Source organism: Cibotium barometz, chromosome 16, assembly GCF_041138505.1.
Source record: "Cibotium barometz isolate CiBa-2024 chromosome 16, ASM4113850v1, whole genome shotgun sequence".
NCBI lineage: Eukaryota > Viridiplantae > Streptophyta > Polypodiopsida > Cyatheales > Cibotiaceae > Cibotium > Cibotium barometz.
The window spans coordinates 22702430-22724563 of record NC_141061.1 but is presented as its reverse complement, the minus strand read 5'-3'; the positions used below and the strand labels follow the sequence as shown (position 1 = coordinate 22724563).

At 46.7% G+C, this 22134-nt stretch overlaps 1 protein-coding gene across 2 annotated transcripts in view; it reads left to right on the top strand.

The window, feature by feature from the left end:
- SS4 (starch synthase 4) overlaps nt 1-21036 on the top strand; it is a 70742-nt gene extending 49706 nt beyond the window's left edge. Inside the window, exons 12-16 of one of the 2 annotated variants that reach the window (XM_086810329.1) lie at nt 18082-18207; nt 19184-19333; nt 19424-19485; nt 19574-19649; nt 20009-21036. In XM_086810329.1, coding sequence (XP_086666455.1) covers nt 18082-18207; nt 19184-19333; nt 19424-19485; nt 19574-19649; nt 20009-20179 — 585 coding nt within the window. In that variant the 3' untranslated portion in view covers nt 20180-21036. Of the gene's footprint in view, nt 1-17792; nt 17958-18081; nt 18208-19183; nt 19334-19423; nt 19486-19573; nt 19650-20008 lie in introns of those variants that run through there. The other variant, XR_015267650.1, reaches the window with a different exon arrangement.
- Nucleotides 21037-22134: the final 1098 nt, after the last annotated feature.

Here is a 22134-nt window from a genome sequence, read left to right as displayed (position 1 = left end):
AGACCCAATAGGCCGATGAGACCAAACTCATACAAATAATGTCCATGGCATATCTCATCATGGAATGGAAAATAAAACAGAAAGAAAAACATAAACATAGCTATCTCACTGGGGTGATACAAAACTGTCCATGGAAACTCATCATGGAGTACTAAGAACATAGAAACATGAGAGCAACATAAGCTCCGAGTAGATGGTATACCACTCTCCAAAATATCAAGCATGGGGCTGAAGAGTATGGCCGAGAGGTCTCCCTCAGGTGGAGCATGTCTTGGATTTGGAGCTGATGAGGTGATCGTGGCCCACAGGGGGGGGGGGGGGGGGGGGGGGGGGGGTTGGGGGTTGGGGGCGGGGGGGCGGGGGGGGCCGTCGAGGGCGTCGGGCACGCTGGAGTGCAGAGGCTCGGTCCGAGGTGACTCCTCTTGGGCGAGGTAGGTCTAGAGCAGCTCATGGAGGGTCCACAAGATCCACTATGTTGGTGTCCTCCACCTCTTGGGTCCGGAAGAAATTGGTGATGGTTGGCTAGCGAGGGAGGGGGGGCTGGCGAGGGAGGGGGTGGGGTGGCTGGGGATGAGGCTCTCTTAAGAAGGTGTCCCTATGTCTGCGGAGCTCAAGCAGGAAGAGGCCCATGCAACGCTGGTCTTGGAAGTCAATGATCCTGGAGAGTGGACCGAATCCCTCACGAAATAGACAGTGAAACCTCCCGCGGATCTCATAGTATACCGAGCAGCGGCATATGTAATGCTCCTCCGTCTCAACCTCTGTGTGGCATAGTCGGCAGATCCTCTCCTCGCTGGGTCTCTGTATGAGCTTCCGGGCTCTGAAGATGCGCTCAACTCTACTTGTCTCCACTCTGAGGTGGTGGGATGAAACCCGTATCTGGCCGATTGCAATCCACATGGCATGGGACATGTGAACACTCAAGTAGCCCGGCTGCTGGATGAATCCATCCTCAGTGAGTGTAAGGAAGTGATCTCTGTAGAAATGCATCTTTGTGGGGAGCTCCGGAGGTGTGATCCGTGTGCAATGTGTGTAGAGGCTGAGAAGATATGACCGAAATACCTGGTTGGTATCCTCGTGAGATAGCCGAAGAAAAGGGGAGTCCAAGCTGTACTGAAGGGGGGGTAGGCGGTCCATGCAGAGCCCATATACTTAGAACCAAGTGGAAACTAGTGCATACCATACTCCAGAGTGCCCCTCAAGTGCAAGCTGTCTGGAGGACTCCAAGGCAAGCCTCGGGTACCTGTGGGGATCCATGTGACTGATGCGATGGAGGTATGTGATTGTCTGGAAGAGTGCCTCCACTACCATCGGGGCTGCAGCAAACTATGCCTGGATAATCTGGTGTGGGATTGATGGTTTGCTGTAGATCATACGGGAGAACATCATGACCTGGGGCCTCTGAACTCGTTGCCAATCCTCATCGGATAAATCTGGCCCCCAAAAAGCTGCTCCATACATCAAGGCTGGTGTGACGAGGGTGTCAAAAAGCCAGCCCTTCGTCTTGGGCTTCTGGAAATGTGCTTGGAAGCATTGCCGCTCAAGTAAGCTCAAGGCTGCATATCCCTGCGTCACTCTGGCATGTGCTGCGGGAAGCATGGTAAAGCGTGGGCCACTGAAAGTGACACCAAGGTAGACATAGGATGAGACAATCTCCACATGATCCCCTCTATATGTGAAGCTCAATTTGGATGTGAAGGGGCGAGAGGTACTGAAGACCATTACCTTGGTTTTACCAAGGTTAACAGGGAGGTCCCGTTGGGTGCAAAAGTCATGTAAGGCATCCAACTGTCTCTGAAGCCCTTCGGCTGAGTCTGAGAGGAGGACGATGTCATTTGCATAAAGTAGTATGGGGATCAATATGCCTGCCAGTGTGGGACCAACCCCGCCTAATCCATCAATGAAGCTCGAGATCTCATCAATGTAGAGGCCGAAAAGAGTTGGTGATAGAGGGCAGCCCTGTTTCACCCCGATAGTGTTGGAAATCTCCTATGATGTACCTCTTGGGGCTCTCACTCGTCCGGTGACGGACTCACAGAGGGCGATGATGCTCCAAACCATGTCAGATGGGACTCCGATCTCCTGTAGACGGTGTAGGAGGCGGGCTCGGGGCACAGTATCAAAAGCTTTGCGGAAATCCACAAAGCAGCAGTAAATCCTCTGATGTTGTGCTCTACCCCCCTCCTCGATAATGGCACGGAGGGTGAAGATGTGGTCAAGTGTAGAGTAGCTCCTCCGAAAGCTAGCCTGTCCTGAGGCTCTGCATCCCTGGCTCTCTGCAAATGAACTGAGCTCTGCCTCTAGCACTGATCCATAGAGTTTGGCCAATGTGTGGCCAATCATGATCGTCGTGTAGTTATTAGGATCAAGTGTCCGGCTTTGAGGATGGGGGTGATGGTGTTGGTGGACCAAGAGGGTGGAAATCCTTCACAAAGGGCTCTATTGAACATGTAGGCTAGTAGGGGGGCCAGGGTATCATCGGCATGCGAGATGTACTCGGCAGTGAGTCCCTCATGATCTTGGGCTTGCCCATTGCGTAGTCTACGAATGGCATTTAGGACCATGCCCTTTGTGAAGAAGGTGGAGGTGGCGGGGCGGGGATCTGGTGATGGGGGTAGGGGTGGCTGATCGGGGATATGATAAGAGGGAGCGTGCATAGGAGTGCCATGTGTCCGGGCAGGTGATAGGTGTGGGAGGGCGATGTTCTCGGAGTTTCCTCCAGGCCTCTTTGCAGTTCGGCCCTAAGAAAAGTTAGTATAACTCATCCTCTTTCTGAGCATAGAACTCCTGTTTCTTGCGATGGGTGAGCCGTAGAGAAATCTGTTGCGCTTGGCGCTTCATGGTTTGCCCAATCCGTACCATCATGCTTAAGATGGAAGCGTGTGGCCCAACATTCGTCATCATACCAACACTTGGAACTGACTCCTGATCCTGTCACGGTAGAGCTACTCATCACTGAGAGAGAGACACACTCCTCCCTCCGTTCCTGAAGGGCCGAAGGATGGAGACCAAAAAGTATGACTCTTGCTTGGTAGAATCTTCCCGCAGCGGCGAGTGTGCCTTTAGTAAGATGGTGCTCCTGAAGGAAAAGAATGTCGATAGATCCCCCCACCATAACTCCATGTAGCTCTCCTCTAAGGACGCCTCGTCTTTGAAAGCTCTGAGGGCCTCCCGTGAATGTTCCATGAGACAATCCTCATATCAATCTCTGTGTGAGGCGGAACTACTGGAACTGCCCTCCACTCGAAGAGTCTTGGGCGCGGGCTTAGACGGGGAATAGTCACAATCTGCCCTGGTGCGGAGTCGCGCCAAGTGGGCGTGGATCTTGCCCTATATGTATTGCCACTCTGCCCGAGCGCGAGAGTATGCATACTCTGTGCTCCATCGATCACGGTATCTTTAAGAAGGGGGGAGAGGTAGTGTGAGAGAGGTATGCATGAACACAAAAAGCAGCACCTCCAGGCTGGAGGTCACAATCTCCCCGCCTTGGTCTCTATGGGCTGTGCTCCATCCTGGCCAAAGGCCATAGATGAGTAAGAACGTCGATGATCCATAGATCCTGCAGATGATGTGATATCTCAACTGCCTGATCCTGTATGGCAGCAGCCACCGACTCTCGATCTCACTCTGTCTCGGGGGCTGCGCTCAAGGGGAAAGAGAAGATCATCGCGACAGTCTTTGGCGTAGAGGGTCTCGAGTGGTGGAAGACCACACATACCGGAATAGGGGCTACGGTCTCCTCGAACTTGTCTGTCCCTTAGGCCGCAATGGTCATCTCCACTAACTCTGAGGAACGATGAATCAGGCGGCGAACGGTACTCACCAGCTTTCTCCTCTCCGGGTTAGGGGCTGTAGGGGGCGGACGGGAATGCTTTGGAGAGGGGGGGGGGATCGTAGGCACGGAGAAAGAGGAAGGGGCAAATGGAGCGACTGCGGGAAGAGTTGGAGGCGAGGGTGTAGGAGGGGGGGAAGGTGGCGGGGGAGGAGGCGAGGGGAAGTGGGAAGGTGGAGAGGCTGGAGAGGGATGCTGCTGAGAGGTATCCATCGGAGAGGAAGGCTCGACGAAGCGAGGGTGGGGTCAACGTGCCCCACTGGGCAGTGAAGGCGAGAGAAGTCACGACGAAGAATCGGCCGCCACCTCGGGGGGGGGGGGGGGGGGGGGGGCGGGGGGGGGGGGGTTCCATTGGCCTGGAAGGCCGGAATACACTCCCTGCATTATGGGATCGCCCTGAAGACTGGGAATATATATCATGTGAGAGACAGAATCCGACGAGGCAATACAAATGCGGAGAGATGGAATCCGCGCTGCTTGTGCAAGGGCCGAGGCAGCGGTGGGGGGGATTCCATCACTCTCCCGATGGCACCACCAATCACTGCGAGAAGAGGAAGGTACTCCTTTTCGAGGCCTGGAAAGCAGGCTGTCACGGGAAAGCCTGAAACTCCAGCTAATGGGTCAGATGCTCAGTCGAAGCCATGTTTACAGGAAATTGGATGTCGAAATTTGGGGTTTTTGATGTGATTGTGCAATTAAGTAGTCATACATGCTGTATGGTGTGAGAAATCGCACATTCGGGCAAAATTGCAGCAAATTGCAGTGCAAATCAAGGGGCTTTTGTGCCGATTTGATTGATTTGCATGCAGGCAATCGCATTTGATGCTGTGGATAATGTGTTGATGCCTTACAAGCACTCAATGTGGCTGTAAATCAAAGGGCTTTCATGTATTGGATGTATATGTGGCCAGGGGGAAGCATTTCGAAGACTTTGGATGCCTTTATGTGCGTCAATGTACCATGTATGATCAGCAATTGATCTTAAATCAAAGGGCTTTTCAAGAATTTATGCTTGTTAAGCTTGGCAAAGCAGCAGGCAAGACTTTTATGCTTTGAATCCTCAGAAATCCACTTGCAGTCAAGGGGCTTTTGCTCAATTTCAGTCCGGGACTGTTGTATGCAGTGGTGGGGACTATAAAAGTCTGATTTTCACTCATTTGGACAGCCAAGAGAGCATTTATTGCTACTGTACCTGCTGGTACAGATTTGGCACAGCTTTGTGCACGTTTTGGCATGGCTGTACACTGATTTGAGTGAGGAAAAGGTTCAATTTCAGCTGCTGTACTTGCCGGTACAGGTTTGGTACATCACAAGAGAGCACTTGGTACTGCTGTACAGTACTTTGGAAGAGCAACAGAGCACATTTAAGGTGCTGTCCTAAATCTGCAGCAACCAGATTTTGGTGGTTTCATCACATACAGTGGGAGAAAAGTTGCATTTGTGCTTCCGCAGTGGGAGATAAAGCTTGGGAGAACAACTGTGAGCACTTTGTGTGCTTTTTGGTGCAGTGTCTGCACATTTTTGCAGGGAGTCAGGCATTGACAGGTTGCATATTGCTATGGCAACCACAGGTGAGAGCTCTTCATTGCTTCACATCAAGAAGCTTGAAGGCTCACATAACTATGATATTTGGCAAACCCAGTGCTATAATGTGTTGCTTCAGAAGAAGCAGCACAAGCCTATCAAAGAAAGGGGTGTAATGCCCGCTTCTCTTACTGCTAAAGAGTGAGAAGATATGGATGAGCTGGCAAGATCTACTATCATGTTGTCTGTGTCAGACACTTTACTTTTCAGCATTCGTGAAGAGAAGACAGCTTGGGGAATGTGGCAGAGATTGCAGGACTTGTATGCCCAGCAAAGTGCCTCAAGCAAAGTGTATTGGTTGAAGAAACTCATAGGTCTTCAGATGAAGGAAGGGGCGTCTATGACAGCCCATCTAAATGAGTTTAATGGTATTGTCAGCCAAGTTATTAATCAAAAGTTGGCAATGGACGATGAGTTCAAAGCCACTTTTCTCTTATGCACTTTGCCAGAGAGTTGGGACACATTCAGGACAGCCACTAGCAATTCGAATGCTATGCTGTCATATGCAGATGTTGAGGGTGCTCTTCTTCAAGAAGAGATGAACAGGAAAAACAACTCTGTTGGAAAGTCCAATGCAATGAATGCACGTGGGAGATCCCAGCAAAGGGGTAAAAGCCAAGAACGGGGAAGGAGCAAGTCCCGCTCCAAAAAGGACTTGGAATGCCATTATTGTGGCAAGAAGGGACACATTAAAAAGCAATGCTACAAATGGAAACATGATCAAAAGGAAAAGGGAAAAGGCAAAGACAAAGACAAAGATGAAGCCAAAGATGTAAAGCCAAAGGGCAAAAGTGGAGTCAAGATTGAAGAAATCAATGTGTCACGTGCAGGTGACAGTGAGGATGAGGTTCTATTTACGTCTTCACTTGATGCCCATTCACTTCTTACAGGTGGTCATGGTATGCACTCATGGATCATTGATTCAGGTGCCTCCTTTCATGTCACAGGTTGCAGAGACTTGTTTGTCAGGTATACTGCTGGCAATGAAGGAGTGGTTTATTTGGGTGATAACCATGCATGCAAGATTCTTGGCAGAGGTGATGTGAGGCTTGTATTTTCTGATGGCTCACAGCTTATGCTCCATGATGTCAGGCATGTGCCTGAAATCAAGAAGAATCTGCTTTCTACTGGACAGCTTGATGATGCTGATTATGTTACCACATTTGGTCGTGGAAAGTGGAAGATTAGTAAGGGCTCACTGGTTGTTGCCAGAGGCTCTAAGGTGGACACTCTTTACTTCATGCATGCAGGTGTTTGTCACCATGCTAATGTAAATGCAACCGAGCTGCCGGAAATCTCTATGTGGCATAGCCGGTTGGGACACATGAGTGTCAAAGGAATGGAGCAATTGTCTCGTTTGGGTTACTTGCCTTCTCTAAAGTTTTCAAGTTTTCAGTTTTGTGAGCATTGTATATATGGCAGGCAACTCCAGTGCCCCCACAAGAAAGCTCTTGGACAGAAAGATGCTCAGTTAGAGCTTGTGCATACAGATGTATGTGAGATGCCTCAGCTTTCTTTGGGAGGGGCAAAATACTTTGTGTCTTTTATTGATGATGCCACACGCAAGGTGTGGGTCTATCCTCTTCGTTTGAAGAGTGATACATTCTCAGTGTTTCAGAAGTTTGTTGCTCATGTTGAGAATCAAACTGGTAAAACACTGAAGGCTTTGCGTTCCGACAATGGTGGAGAGTATATGTCCAAACAGTTTCAGGACTTTTGTGATGCTAAAGGCATCAAGAGGGAGCTCTCTACTCCTTATGATCCTCCACAAAACGGGACAGCAGAGAGGATGAACAGGACCATACAGGAGAAGGTCCGTTCTATGTTGTCACATGCTGCATTACCTCATGGTTTTTGGGCTGAAGCTGTTATGACAGCCGTTCACCTTATAAACAGGTCACCTAACACGAGGCTTGGTGGGAAAGTGCCAGAGGAAGTATGGGCAGGGAAGCCTCCGTCATACAAGCACTTGAGAGTGTTTGGTTGCGTTGCGTACGTGCACATACGCAGGGAAATGCGCACCAAACTTGATCCTAAGTCTCACAAATGCATATTCCTAGGATATGGTGACAGAGGTGAAATGGGGTATAGACTTTGGGATCCCGTGAATAGAAAGATTATACGCAGCAATGATGTCATTTTTGATGAAACATGCATGTATAAGGAGCCTGCAAGGCAACAGGAGCCTGGCAGAGTCATCTTTGATGATGATGGACATCATGGACAACAACCATGGGCTGTAAATCAGCCATTACAGCAGGAAAACCAGCCCTTAAATGGTGCTGAAAATGGTCCAAATGGACAGCCAGAGATGGCAGAAGATATCCCTATGGATATACCACAGTTAGAGGAGATACCGGGCATGCTTCTTCAGCCTTATGGCATGGAATAGGAGCCACCAATGGGTGATATGCAGGCTGGACAGCAACCTGCAAATGATGGTCATTGGGTACATAGGTCCACAAGACCCTCCAGAGCCCCTGACTGGTTTGTTCCAGGGGTTGACTACTTGATGCTCACTGACTGTGGGGAGCCCTCATGTTATAAGGAGGCTTTACAGAGGGCAGACAAGGCTCTTTGGGAGCGTGCCATGAAGTCAGAGATGGATTCTCTGCACAAAAATGGAACATGGAAGTTGGTGCATTTGCCTGCAGGCAAGAAGGTTTTGCCTTGCAAATGGGTTTATAGGCTCAAAGTTGCACCTGATGCAAAGCCAAGATACAAAGCAAGGTTAGTGGCTAAGGGCTTCAAGCAGGAATATGGTGTGGACTTTGAGGAGATCTTCTCTCCAGTGGTCAAAATGACCACACTTAGAGCTGTGTTAGCTTTGGTTGCGCATGATGATCTGGACTTGATTCAGATGGATGTGAAGACTGCTTTTCTTCACGGTGATCTCCATGAGGAGATATATATGCAACAGCCAGAGGGTTATGCAGTGAGTGGAAAGGAGAAGCTTGTATGCAAGCTGAAAAAGAGTCTTTATGGGCTCAAACAGGCACCAAGGGAATGGTATCATAAATTTGATACATTCATGAAATCCCAGAAATTCAGGAGAAGTGACATAGATCACTGCTTGTACACCAAGAAAGCTTTGGATGGCAGTCTATTGATCCTCATCTTGTATGTTGATGATATGTTCATTGCCGGGAAATCTCGTAAGGAGATGGATGCCTTGAAGCAGAGGCTGCATCAAACCTTTGATATGAAGGATCTGGGTGATACAAATCACATTTTGGGTATGCGGATACTTCGGGACAGAAATCAGCATGTGTTGTATTTGTCTCAGAAGGAATACATTGGCAAAGTCTTGCAGAGGTTCAATATGGACGGGGGGAAGAAGACTAGTACTCCTTTGCCTCCATATTTGAAACTCAGTGCTATGGACAGCCCATAGTCAGATAGTGGCAGGGCTGATATGGCCAAGATTCCGTATGCTTCAGCTTGTGGCAGTCTCATTTATGCCATGGTTGCTACTAGGCCGGACATTGCATTTGCAGTGGGAGTGGTTTCTAGATACATGGCCAACCTTGGCAAGAAGCATTGGGAACCAGTGAAAGGTGTCATGAGATACCTGAAGGGCACACAGGATATGTGCATTTGTTTTGGCAAATAGGATGCATTAGTGCATGGTTACACGGATTCGGATTATGCCGGTCATCCAGATAACCGGAAGTCTACTACCGGTTATGTGTTTACATTCACAGGAGGTGCTGTGTCATGGATATCCAGGATGCAGAAGTGCACTGCCTTATCTACTACAGAGGCCGAGTATATTGCAGCCACAGAGGCTTGCAAGGAGGCATTATGGCTATCTCGGTTAGTGGTTGATTTGGGTTATACAGGGGATATTCCATTGTTGCATTGTGACAGTCAGAGTGCCATCTAGTTGGCAAAGAACCCTGTCTTTCATGTAAAGACGAAGCATGTGGATGTGAAGTATCACTTCATCAGAGAGGTGATAGAGAACAAGCAAATTCAGCTTGTTAAGATTCATACGGATGACAACCCGGCTGATCTGTTGACAAAGAGTTTGCCTCCGGAGCGGTTTGCTCATTGCAGACACTTGATGGGCATTGGATGAGGCCAGTTCCAGCCTTGATATGGCCTTGTATATTATCATGTACATGCTGATTTTTTCTTTTCCTTCATTTAAGGGCACTTTGCCTTTAAGTGGGAGGTTGTTGGGGTAAAGGCACTATGCCCACCCTTATAGTGTGTACAAGCCCATAAGTTATAGTACATAGTACACTTAGTACTTTTAATGTACTAAGTGCACTATGTGTACTAGTGCAATATACATGTGTGATAGGGGAGTCACACACTCATTCCCATGAGTTGACTTATCCCCACAACTCTCTGTCTCTCTCCCTTGCTTCTCTCTGTGTATGTCTCCCACATGAATCTCTAACCCTAAATCTCTCCCATTCAAGGGGGAAGGCGCAGGCAGAACCACAAGAGGGGGGGAGAGAGCAGGCCGTGCTACGACTTTTGCAGAGAGAGCCTTTTGTTACCACACGGGTTGTGACTTGGCGAGGGAGTGATGATTCACGCAAGCAGTTGAGCCGTATGGCTAGGTTGCGCTTGGTGCGGGTGGCTGATGCATTGATACCGAGGCAGGGTGGGGTTTTCTCTTTCCGTTGGATTCGTCAGCATTTTAGGGTTCCTAGGTCTTATAGTTTACTGTGGAGTGATTAAGGAGAAATTAGATTCGTTTGGGAATATTCCGCCCCTCGAGGCTGTTACACCATGGGCTGATTGGATGCTTAAAAATCCTGGGGGATCTTATGCTAGTGTCTGCTAACCAAGTCTACCATTTGTTGGTTGAGGATAAGAGGTGGGTTACTGAAAAAGCCAACAAAGTCTGGCGGGTAGCTTGAAGACGCTCGTGGTGGAAGCATATATTGATGGGTGTTTGGCGTTCCAAGAGCCCTTTTCAAGGGAAAGTCTTTGTTTGGCGGGTGTTGGTGGGAGGTTTGCCTACAGGGGATCAATTGTGCAGGAGGAAGCTTGCAGCAGGCCTTTGTGTTTTCTACACCACTTGCCTAGAGAATAGCCACCATTTATTTATGTATTTCCTGGTTGCTAAATGTGTTTGTCATTTTGTTTCCCGAGCTTGGTGGTCCATTGCACACACACATGTTTCAGTCAGGGCTTGGGTTTTCGGCAATCTTCTGGGTGCAATAGTGGAGGCTGCACTTGTGGATTTTTTGTTTCATTTCTTTAGGTCGATTGGCTTGTGGCACATATGGCTCACCCAAAATGCATTCATCTTCGATGGCCAGTCGAGTATACAGGGCCATATTGGATGAATTTGGGGCTTGCTGTTGTGGCAGCTTTCGGCCATGGCTTCCGCGCATGTGATAGGCTGAGATTGGCCGCGTCTTGGATTCGGATCATCTGCACAGTTCCATTGCGTGCATAGTTGATAGAGGGCTTTTTCCCAGCGGCATCGTCACTGCTCGGGAAAATGTATTAGTTCTCGGGAGTGTCTACTATTTCCGTCCCCCCCTCCCCCCTTTTCTTGAGTTTGTTTGTGTTCTAGCAAAGCTATTGGCCATGAGGCCTGTGTACATTACCTTTGCAGAATATTACGTTCTTACCTTTACGAAAAGAGAGAGAGAGAGAGAGAGAGAGAGAGAGAGAGAGAGAGAGAGAATGGCTATGGTTTGGAGAGAGATGTTGGGTATTTTGGAGTCTCACATGTGTACCCGTAAGTGTCCACCTGTGTGTCTGTGTGTATGTGTCCACCTTGTGTGCGTGTGTACACCTATTCATGTGTAAGTGTGTGTGAACACCTATCTAGGTGTGAACAGCCCTTATAAGTGGATAAGATTAGTGTTGCCATGTGTCACCTATGTGTTCATTTGTCTGATTGTGTTTAGTCAGAAGATAAGGCTTCCTTGCCTACAAAAAGGCTCATTGTACTCGGTTATTTACAACCATTAATGGTAACCACATTGTGTCCAGCTTGGTTCCTTTTTTAGCATTGTTCTGTCTCTATTTCTCTCTCTCTCTCTCTCTCTCTCTCTCTCTCTCAGCATTGTTATCCTTCTCCAGAGGGGATGCAGCATCATTTGGATGCATTGCACACGTTTGCACAGGACAATGGATTGTCTGTTAACCTTGGTAAAACCAAGGTGATGGTCTTTAACACCACAGCACAGTGGGTTAGGAGGTCAGCACACCCTCCTTTACATATGGTCAGGAGACAGTGGAGTATACAGATGCATATACTTACCTTGGTGTGGATTTTAGTGGCCAACTATTTTCCTTGAGGAGAGCAATGGATACAGCCGACACACGAGCTTGGTACGAAGATGGCTTTCTATAGAGATCATCTTCTCCAGCTCACGGAGGATGGGTTTGTGATTAGACCCAGCTACATGGATACTCATCTTTCTCATGGGGTACGATGTGCTATTGGTCAGATGCGCACATCCTCACACCAGCTAGAGATTGAGACTGGCAGATTCAGAGGAGTACCAGCTGAGGCCAGGATTTGCCAGTTGTGCCAGATGGAGCCAGAGACAGAGTTACATTACATATGTCACTGTCCAGTATATTATGAGATACGAGAGGGTTTTCACTACCTGTTCAGAGAGGGTTTCGGACCACTTTCCAGAGTCGTGAGATACCAGGATCAGAGATGCCTCGGATTATACTTACTGGAGCTGCGTAGACATAGAGAGGGTCTCTTGAGAGGGAGGGGATCAGAGAGGGAGAGACACCTACAGAGGCAGATTACAGACTTATTTCAACTAGAGATTGAGCAGTCAGGCCAGCAGGCATTGCAGCTAGCCCCAGAGTATAGCCGCACCAGAGGTACATTGATTGATCGGGCTATAGAGTTGGGGCGGTCCAGGCGCCCCAAGATGAGAGGCCCATCTCGACACCGGCAGAGACTACAACAGAGGATCAGGACCATACTAGCACGGCATGGGAGACGTCCAGTCAGAGCACTTGCCATGGAGGACATGGAGGATATCTGCCATCGACCGATGAGAGACATCTTTGGATAGTGATGTATATGATGCTTACCTTTGTTGCTGGAGTTTTCCTTCTAAGATGTTATCCATTAGGAGCTCCTTGTACCTTACTTTTCCTCATAGTTGTTGTTTAGTTGTTTTAGCTTTTCTTACACAGACATTGTATCAGATCCACCAATTGTTGTAACCTTTTTGGTCTCATAGGTCATTTTGGCCTTTTGAAGAGGTTAATATATCATTTCATTTCATTTTCATTTTCTCTAACATCGTCCATGGAGCCCTATGAGCCCCCATAGCTGCTCCTGTGGAACCGTGTTCCAACAATTGGTATCAAAGCCTTGTTGATTTTTAAGGTTTACAGATTTTAGGGTTCGCCTACTCTCTTCTTGGCTGGCTGCACATCATCTCTTCACTGGCCATTACCTTAGCCGGCTGAGACTCTTGTCGCCATTGTTTTTTTTTTCTTGTCCGCCACCTGTCCATTGTGTCGGATGTTCATCGCAAATTTTTTTCCCGTTAGCGCCGTTTTCTCATAGCCGGCTCCAGTTTCGAAGTATTAAGGCTTAAAAGCCTTAAGCCTTACATAAGGCTTATTATAGCCTTACTAAAAGGCTTACTAAAGCCTATTCATAAGGCCTCGCCATTCAGCCGCACATGCTAGTCCGACTTCATCATCACAATCTTCTTCGAGTTCAACCTGCACATCAAGAATCAGCCACTTGTAGAAATCAGCAAGCAGTAGAAAACCGTAATTGCAGAAAACCCTAATTTTTGAAATTGGGGATTTTCAAAATCAAGTACAAAATTGCTTAATTAAAGTATCCAACATTCAGTAAAAATTGCGGGTTTCTAATTTGAAGGCCAAATGCATCAAATTGGAGCTCTTGCAAGCACATTGATTTGGGGGTTTTCCCCAAATCAGCCAAAAAATGGCAAAATCGGAGCTATCTTGATCACATCATTAAAGCCTTCACCGACACATTGAGAGTCTCTCGCGTTCTCTGCCCTGGACCCCTGGCCCTTGGGCCTAAAATGACGCGCCAGGCATCCACTGCTTGGAGTAGATGCCAGAAAAGGCAACATCACTGGCATCGAGGGGGGATGTGACTTCCATTTTCCGGTTTTTATGTGTGTTAAAGTCGAGTCCTTTGCCTAGGATGTCCCCCGAAATTGATTTGTAATAAATGTTCATGTGTGTTAGTGTTTTCCCATCAATGTTTGTACCGCCTTTTGCTATAAAAGGCTTCGTAATTTTCTTCATTACTCTGTTTTGAGTCAAGGGGGGGAACTCTAGAAGGGTTGAGGAATCTTGTATGTGGTCAAGCTTCATTTGCAGGCTTGACTGTGATTTGGTCTCTCATGTCAGGTATGGCCACTGTGATCTTTTGCATCACGTGGTGCTAGTGAGCCCAAATCACCATAAGTATGAAGGCCACTTCATAAGATATCACCTTCGCTCTGAAGGGGGGTTTGTTGGGTATTTCGGAGTCTCATGTGTGTACATGTAAGTGTCCACCTAGTTGTGTCCACCTTGTGTGTGTGTACACTTATTCATGAGTAAGTGTGTGTGAACACCTATCTAGGTGTGAACACCCCTTATAAGTGGATAAGATAAGTGTTGCCATGTGTGACCTATGTGCTCATCCGTGTGATTGTGTTGAGTCAGAAGATAAGGCTTCCCTGCCTACAAAAAGGGTCATTGTACTTGTTGATTTACAACCATTAATCATAACCTCATTGTGCCTAGCTTGTCTCCTTTTTCATCATTTCTCTCTCTCTCTCTCTCTCTCTCTCTCTCTCTCCTTTTCTCTGTTGATCACATGTACTGTTAGATGTTTTCATTTTACTTTTTCTTTTATTTTTCTATGGCTCAGTATATCCATGGTACCATTGTATTACTTTTGGTCTCATACGCCCTTGGGGTCTTCTGTAGATGTTAATATAACTTTCCTTTCCTTTCCTTAATGGAGCCATAGCTGCTCTTGTGGAACCCTATTCCAACACGAGAGAGGGAGAGAGAATGCTTGGAGGCTTGGAGTTGGGCACCTTGCAAGTGCCAAGGCCCAAAAGAGGAGAGCTTGAGCTTGAGAGGCTAGAGCTATGAGAGCTTGAAACTTGTGATGGAGAGAACGTTGGAGGAGAGCTTTTAAAAGGGAGGCACCCAAGGCCAAGGCCCAACGCAAGCAAGCCCCATAACAGTTACAAACAGCCAAAAATAGCCATCCCCCCCCCCCCAAAAAAAAGAAAACAGTCAGGGGACCATACGGTACCATACCATATCGTACGGTACCATGCCATACCGTACAACTGTGTCATACGGACCTACGGTGAAAGACAGCAACTATGGGTGGCACTAGCATTGGGCACACCGCCCCCACCGAGCCCATCCCCATCAGCTGCACCACCCAAATTGCTGGGGACACTAGTCGCTCCACTCGCCGCCTGCCCTAGTCCACCCAGATCCTCCTGCACACCTACTGCTCTGCCCGCCTCACTGTGACCGCTACTATTGCTTCTTGCGTGCCCAATTGCCTCGCTAGCTCGTCGCCGCTCTTCCGCCAGCTCGCCACCGCACAGCCTCTGAGGTTGCCTCTAGTCTGGCTTGCTCCACCCAGCGCATTTGGCGACGTTAGTGCATATTGCTCCACCGCCGCCATCGTCTCAGCCGTGTATGCCATTGTAGTGACAGCACCGCCCGCCTGCTCAGCCATTCAGCTGGCTCTGTGAACTCTGTCATCGGCAACCAATACTGTTTGTGAGTGTTTCTTGGGGGAGCTTGTTCAATGCCTATCGGCTACTTCTGAATGTCCTCCTTGCGCCACCTTCGACATACTACAGCAGGAACAGTAGCCCCTGTGCCTCTTATGCTTCCCAACAATGGTTCTTCCCATCTGCCTGACTGTCAAGGTTCTGCCTACAGCTTCTCAGCCTCAACCATGGCACATCTCACAGTGTTGGCAGTTGTCCCTTTGCCTTTGCAACAGAGCTTAGCACATTCCCACATGTGTAAGGCCTGATTGCTTTTACCTGATTGATCATGTACCAACACATGAAGTCTCAGCTGTTCCCTTCTTCGTCTTCATCAAGCTTGGTGCCCAAGGAGCAGTAGCATGGAAACGCCGCCGGAAGAGACTGTTCTTCATCGACATACGGAAGTCATTAAGCTTCAAAAAATTTCCCTTCTTTGTATATGTGTGAGTCATGGGTTCTCTGCCTGGGGACTCTCTGAATCTGAGTGAAGTAATCCATGTGTGTGTGCTTTCCTTTATATGTTTGTATCACCTTCACTTATAAAAGGCTCCGTGTTTTCTCTTATCCTTGTTAGGAGTTAGATGGGGTGACGAAGAGCTGGCCTAATTGTGTCGGTCACTTGCTGATTGGAGGGTTAGCATGGCATGGGAGGTGCACATGGCTAGATCGCTCCCTTGCAACATGTGATGGAGTTAGAAGGTAGGTGCTTCTTGATCTGCCTTGGTCCAAAACCCTGACTAGAGAGATTGTGTGACCATGGCACGGGAGGAGACACATGGTGAGTCTTGCTCTGAGGGCAGCGTTGATAGGGTAGGTGGTAGCATCTTTTCTTTGCATACGGGTCTCACCGCCTTCGCTTTGAAGGGGGGAATTGTTCAGTATTCGGAGTGTCTGTGTGTATCTGTCATATACATGTACCCCTGTTTTGTGTTTGTGTGTGAAAAGCCCTTGTATGTGTGTGTAAATACTCACTGGTGTGAGTAGGTGCATGTGAACAACCTCTTGTAGCCATTTATGTGTTTGTGTGTGATAAGTAGTGATGTCATGGGCACTTGCCATGTGTTATTGTCCCAGTGTGTGTTGTCATATCCAATTCTTCATACTTGTACACCACATAAAACACATCCTTCGCTTGGAGGAACTCATCGTGAAACTGTGTCTCAAAATCTGCCAAGTAGTAGGTCTGTTCCTCAATTTTCTCTCCACCAGCCCAAGGCCTTCCCTTTCAGGAGTCCCCGTACCATTTGAATCTTCCGGGCATTTGGGAAAGGATGGAACAAGTATGCTTCCTTTTCAATAAGAAAAAAGCAGTATGTGCTTTTTTACTTTAAAAAAATAAATCTAGGCTTCTTTTAGATATGTGCGAGGAAAAACAGACCCCTTATCCACGTTTTCTCACAACAGCCCCACATGCTCTTTTTTTAATGTTCTGTTTTTTTTAATTAAAAAACGTGGCTCCTTTCTGCATGCACTCTGAGCGATCTGCTTTTTCTGCTTGCAGCCATGCACACACCCTCCTCTCTGCACCTGTTAAGCTTTCTGTCATCTGTGTGCCCTGCTTTCCTGCTGTATTGCTGCCACATCATTACGGCATTGCTGTGTGGCTGTTGTATGGCCAGTACAGTCTACTGTATGGCCTGCAGAGCTGCTGGCTGGCTGTGCGCATGTGCTACAGTGACACATACCATGCACCCCCCCCCCTCCCCCCAAAACAACCCAACCCTTGCGCGCGTACAACCTGGCAACGCAACGCTTCACTGGTGCAGCTTCCGAGCAGAGAGAAGAAAACCAAGGTTTCTGAAATAGCATACACACTTCTCTCTCTCTTTCCTCCCTCTCTCAGAATCCAGATGCTTCTATCATGCCAACAAAAATCAAGAAAAGCAACTACTTCTTTCCGAGACCAAAACATGCATCTGATGTCGAGAGAAATACCTGAGTTGGGGGATAGAATTGAAAAAACACACATAAGACACAAACCTTACTTTTATCTCTGTGTTTAGGTTAGCTGTGATACCAAGTAATAACCCTCCTGAAGGATCACCTAAATCACAGGCTAAACACAGGGCTAAGGCTCGCTCCCACAGATCACCTAAATCACAAGCTAAACACAGGGCTAAGGCTTGCTCCCATAGATCCGTGCCAAATCAGCCTTGGCATCCCATACCACTAGAGCCTGCCTGTACAAGCCCTTGGCAAGATTATCTGTGATCTGCCTTGTCCATAATAGGAGTATGACAACTCTTGGTCCAGGCACACTAACTGCCAAGCCGTTATGATAATAACCCATACCTCACTTATATAGTGACTACCGCTGCTACTATAATAACCTTAGCCACCTGTATGAGCCTGCTTCTGTTAATCTCAGGGGCCCCTAAACCTGCCAGATTAGGCCCTAATTCGTAGGGTTAGTATTAGGTACGTAACATCATGCCAAGCCAACTCCCCTCATGAATTATGGTTGTGCCAAGTATGCAACATTAATGAAGTGAGACTAAGGTGCATGGCATTCTTCGATGCCCAGCATAGTATAAGAAGAGGCCACTTTCACTGCCTTTTCAGAGAGGCTTTTGTCCTTCTAAGTTCTTAGTCGAAACAGAGTATAATGATGGCCAAATATTTTTGGCATTCTTCTACAGGCGCATTATTCTGCTGAAGTGCTGGACAGCGTAGAGCTAGAGGGCTAGTTGACGGGGAAGAGACATAAATGCAGGAAGGCAGCATGCCAGAGCATGCCTAGGGAGACCACAGGGAGTTTGGGTTGCCATCTCAAGGAAACTGGCTGCCTTGGATGTCATCAGACGGTGGGATGATGCACCTTATCTGTAATCAATACCTGCAATCTCAAGGCTATTTAATCTGGTTGAAAGAAAATTCAATAAGCCACTTTCAATACGTAGTGTGATAATATGTTTGAAAATTTTGCAGGTCGGATGCATAACTAGGCTGGTTCCACAAAAAGGTGTGCATTTGATTCGTCATGCCATATACCGAACACTTGAGCAAGGCGGCCAGTTTGTTCTTTTGGGTTCCAGTCCAATACATCACATCCAGGTAAATTATTAAAGCATTTTCTAACAACATTTTCAAAAGTTTTTATATGCCTTTTGATTTTGATTCACGAACACATGGTACATGTAAATGTAACTGAGTGGAGCTAAGAAAATCTTCTGTTTAAAGCACCAGAGGCAAAAAACAAACTGCAGATGGCACTCCTTTCAATCTAGCTGTGCGTTTAGTGGAAGAAAATCTCCATTGTGTTTCTTGGCAGCTAAGGCCCCCCCGATTAGCACAGGCATCTTGCCATTCAGGTGCTGAGAAGGCCTTTGAGGGCTCCCATCTCAGTTGCAGTGCCAAGAGCAATTGTCTACCAGGAACAGTAAGAACCATACTGGGCAGTGGGCAGTGAGACATTGCTTCAGGACACTGTGAGCAGTCTCAGATGATTCGAACTCCACTAGAAATAGCCTCCTCCAAGAAGCTGTATGTGCAGGATATCAATAAGGCTGGCTTGAAGACTTTTTTTGTGTTGCCTGGGGTCTCACCAAATAGGCTGATAGGTTAAAAAAAGCACACTTTGGAGGAGAGAAGCTGATGCTGATATATTGCATTGAGCAGTTGTCTCTGTTGGGAATATGTGAGGGGCCTGTCGTGGAGTAGAGCCAACTATCCCATATCAAGAAATGACATGGTCCTGTAGCGTCCAATGATTTTCCCAATGAGTACTGAATTCATCCGAATTCGCGTCCTAGTGCTTCATCTCGTCTAGTCCTGCAACAGCAAGCTCCATCCGTGTGGATTGGATGTAGGAAACGGCTCCTTTCATGCTTCATGCATTAGCCACTGGGTTAGCTTTGCCTGGAAGACACTTAATCCTGAGGGTGGAAGTAGAGATGTTGAATATCCTTGATACACAAGCTAACCTTAAACTCCTTGTCTATGTCTCCACAAGCAATGAAGAATAAGAGTGTTTCCTTTTGTGGTGGTGTGTTTTCTTTGTTCCAATCATATTCAATGGCCTTTTTGACAGAGTGAATTTGAAGCTATTTCACATCAGTTTAGCCAGCATCCCCATGTCCGGCTGATTTTAAAGTACGATGAGTCTCTTTCACATTCCATTTATGCTGGAGCAGACATTTTTATCATCCCTTCCATTTTTGAACCTTGTGGTTTGACTCAGGTAAATAACCTTATTCTGTCACCTTGCATTTGCATCAAGGTTCTTTTTAAAGATAAACAGTGTAATTTGCCTGTGATTTTCTGTATTTAGATGATTGCCATGCGCTACGGTGCTATACCAGTCGCACGACGTACAGGTGGATTGAATGACAGGTTAGCTGCAGCTCTTCTTAGTCCAATGGTTTCTTATAGTACTCTTTTCTTCGGCTGCATTGGATACTCACATTGAGAACATGTGTAGCGTGTTCGATGTAGATGATGAAACAATTCCATTGCAGAGGAGAAACGGCTTTACATTTTCGGGCGTGAATGAAAAGGTCACTTGCAATATGCCAATAATGAATCTCTCTCTCTCTCTCTCTCCTCACCCACTTGCACTCACCTGTGCTCACCCCCAGGTGTGACACATGACAATGTGACATGTCCACGCCTAGCACACGTCTAGGCACGCATGCACATGCCTATGCATTACACATGTCTAGGCATGCATGCACATATACCTGCTTACCTACATGTGTGCATGCGCACATACACCTGCCCACGTGATGTGCACAGATGCCCACACATGATGCATGCGGGCAGGCCTGCTTGTGCGCACACTTACCCATGTGTGCACATGCACACATGCAGAATCTTAAGAAATGAGCATGCTTAAGCCTTGGTTTTGTACTTGTAGGATTTGAACTATGCTTTGGACCGTGCTTTGAATTACTATGTCCAGAGAAGAGAATGGTGGCAGGAACTTGTAAGAAATGCTATGAAGATGGATTTTAGTTGGAATTCTTCTGCTGATCAGTATGCTGAGCTTTATGAAAGGGCATTCACAAGAGCAAGAGCAACTTCTTGATGTGTGGCTCAAGCATTTCAGGGGGTTATTGATTGTGTTCTGGATTGCCATGTGTAGTACACCAGCTTGAGTATGACCGTCAAATCAGGACAGTATGCATCACCTCTCCTCCCATGTGTTGTAGCTTACAACGATGATAGCCGACTCTCTAACCCATTAGTACCATGGAAGGTTGATACATTCTTGGAAGTAATATCTTCCTTCTGTAAAGCAAGTATAAAAGCTTCTGCAACTTATGTACCTAGAATGACACCCAAGAGCAACATGCAACACCATTGTCGATAATGGTGGTGATGATAATGTGAAGGTAGTGGTGGTGGCAACGATAATGAAGGGGGTTGGTTGTGATGATGACAACGGCAGTGTCGTGTGTTTATCAATGGGCTATGTGCACATAGAGACAGAAAGATTCATAGTAACATTCCAAACTCATCTTTTTCAATGATTGAAGCAACCCCTGATGGTTGCAGATGCGCTGGTTCTGTTGCATATGGCTATGGTCCTGCTTATGGAGAGGAAGTGTACACAATGTTTTGCTAAATCAGCATTTTTGAGATTGATTTGGCCACTTCAATGTGTGTAACAACACAATTCTATTAGATGAGTTGTGCATATGATAGGGTTTACTTTACAGCTGAACTTTTTTTCATGATCATTCCAAGCTTAAAAATATATCAAAGAGGTCTGTGCACCTCTGCTTGAGTGTATGTCACACCACCTCCCTAGGAGGCGTGAGTTCTCTTGAAGCGTTTGTACGAGAAAATAAAACCCTTTACCAAGTTACTCTAGCCACAGGCTCAATTATTTAATTATTATATTTCACATCTTTATCCCAATTTTAATTATTCTATTTCACATCTTTATCCCAATTTATGGTGAACTTGAAGCTTGAAATCAAATGATGATAAACATCCAAAGGAGAATACTAGCATACTAAATGTATCTTTCAACTCCTAAGTAGTATCATATACATTAATTTCGTGCGAAATTAATGACTCAAAGTTTTTACCTTTCACCTTTTGCCTCATTTTAGTTTTCTCCTTTGCAATAAAACCCCCAAACCTACTCATGTGAATGTTTTTTAGCACACTTACGCGAAGTGTGTTGCAGTGCCAAATGTGATGAACAAACACAAGGCCAAAAGCTACTCTAATGAGATTATGGGTGGTACAATCAATCTAATAGTTCAATATAAGAATACAATGTCCTTAGAGGAAGATTAACATAAGGCTTTATGCAAGAAGTAAATTGTTGATTTAAACATGTATCCCTTCAAGAATTGAGGGGCCCCACCGAAAGAAGATTCCTACAAAGAAGCACTATAGGTCGAGATCATCTCATCTTATGTTTACCTTAAAGTGACCTTCACAATTTTGGTCTTTTCTATGAGACTAGCTATACAAGCTTGTTAGAGGGGAGAATACATAGCTCCAAGGTCCTTGCATCAAATGTTAGCCTTTTGCTTTCGTGAACACTACATTGCAATAGCGTACAAATAAGTAAGAAGAGGGAAGGGGAGAGCTCAAAAGTAAACTATTACAAGAGAATGATTGTGTATTGTTTATTATAAAAAATGACTTACATACAAGTTCACACTAGGTTGGCACAACTTAAAAATGGTCCAGTCCTCTATTACTAATCTTAAGCAAGTATGTGCATGAAGTTCTTACTCTTTCTTTTATTTGACATTAAGCATAAGGTAAGACCACTTTAAATGTTCCAACGTTGTCTTACTTTTCAGTGTCCGTTTGAGGGGTAAGTTGGCAAAGCGCTTTATGGTAAGTTGAGTGGTTGAAACCATGTTGACCTATGGAGTGGTTAACATACCTCCTTTCTTGATGGTGATTGGGCTTCGTCATGGCATACATATCAGCAAGGAGAGGTTAAGTGGTATAGTTCAGGACCCATCCACAACGAGAGGCATGGAAAAGTGGTGAGAAGTTGTAGGTTGCCTT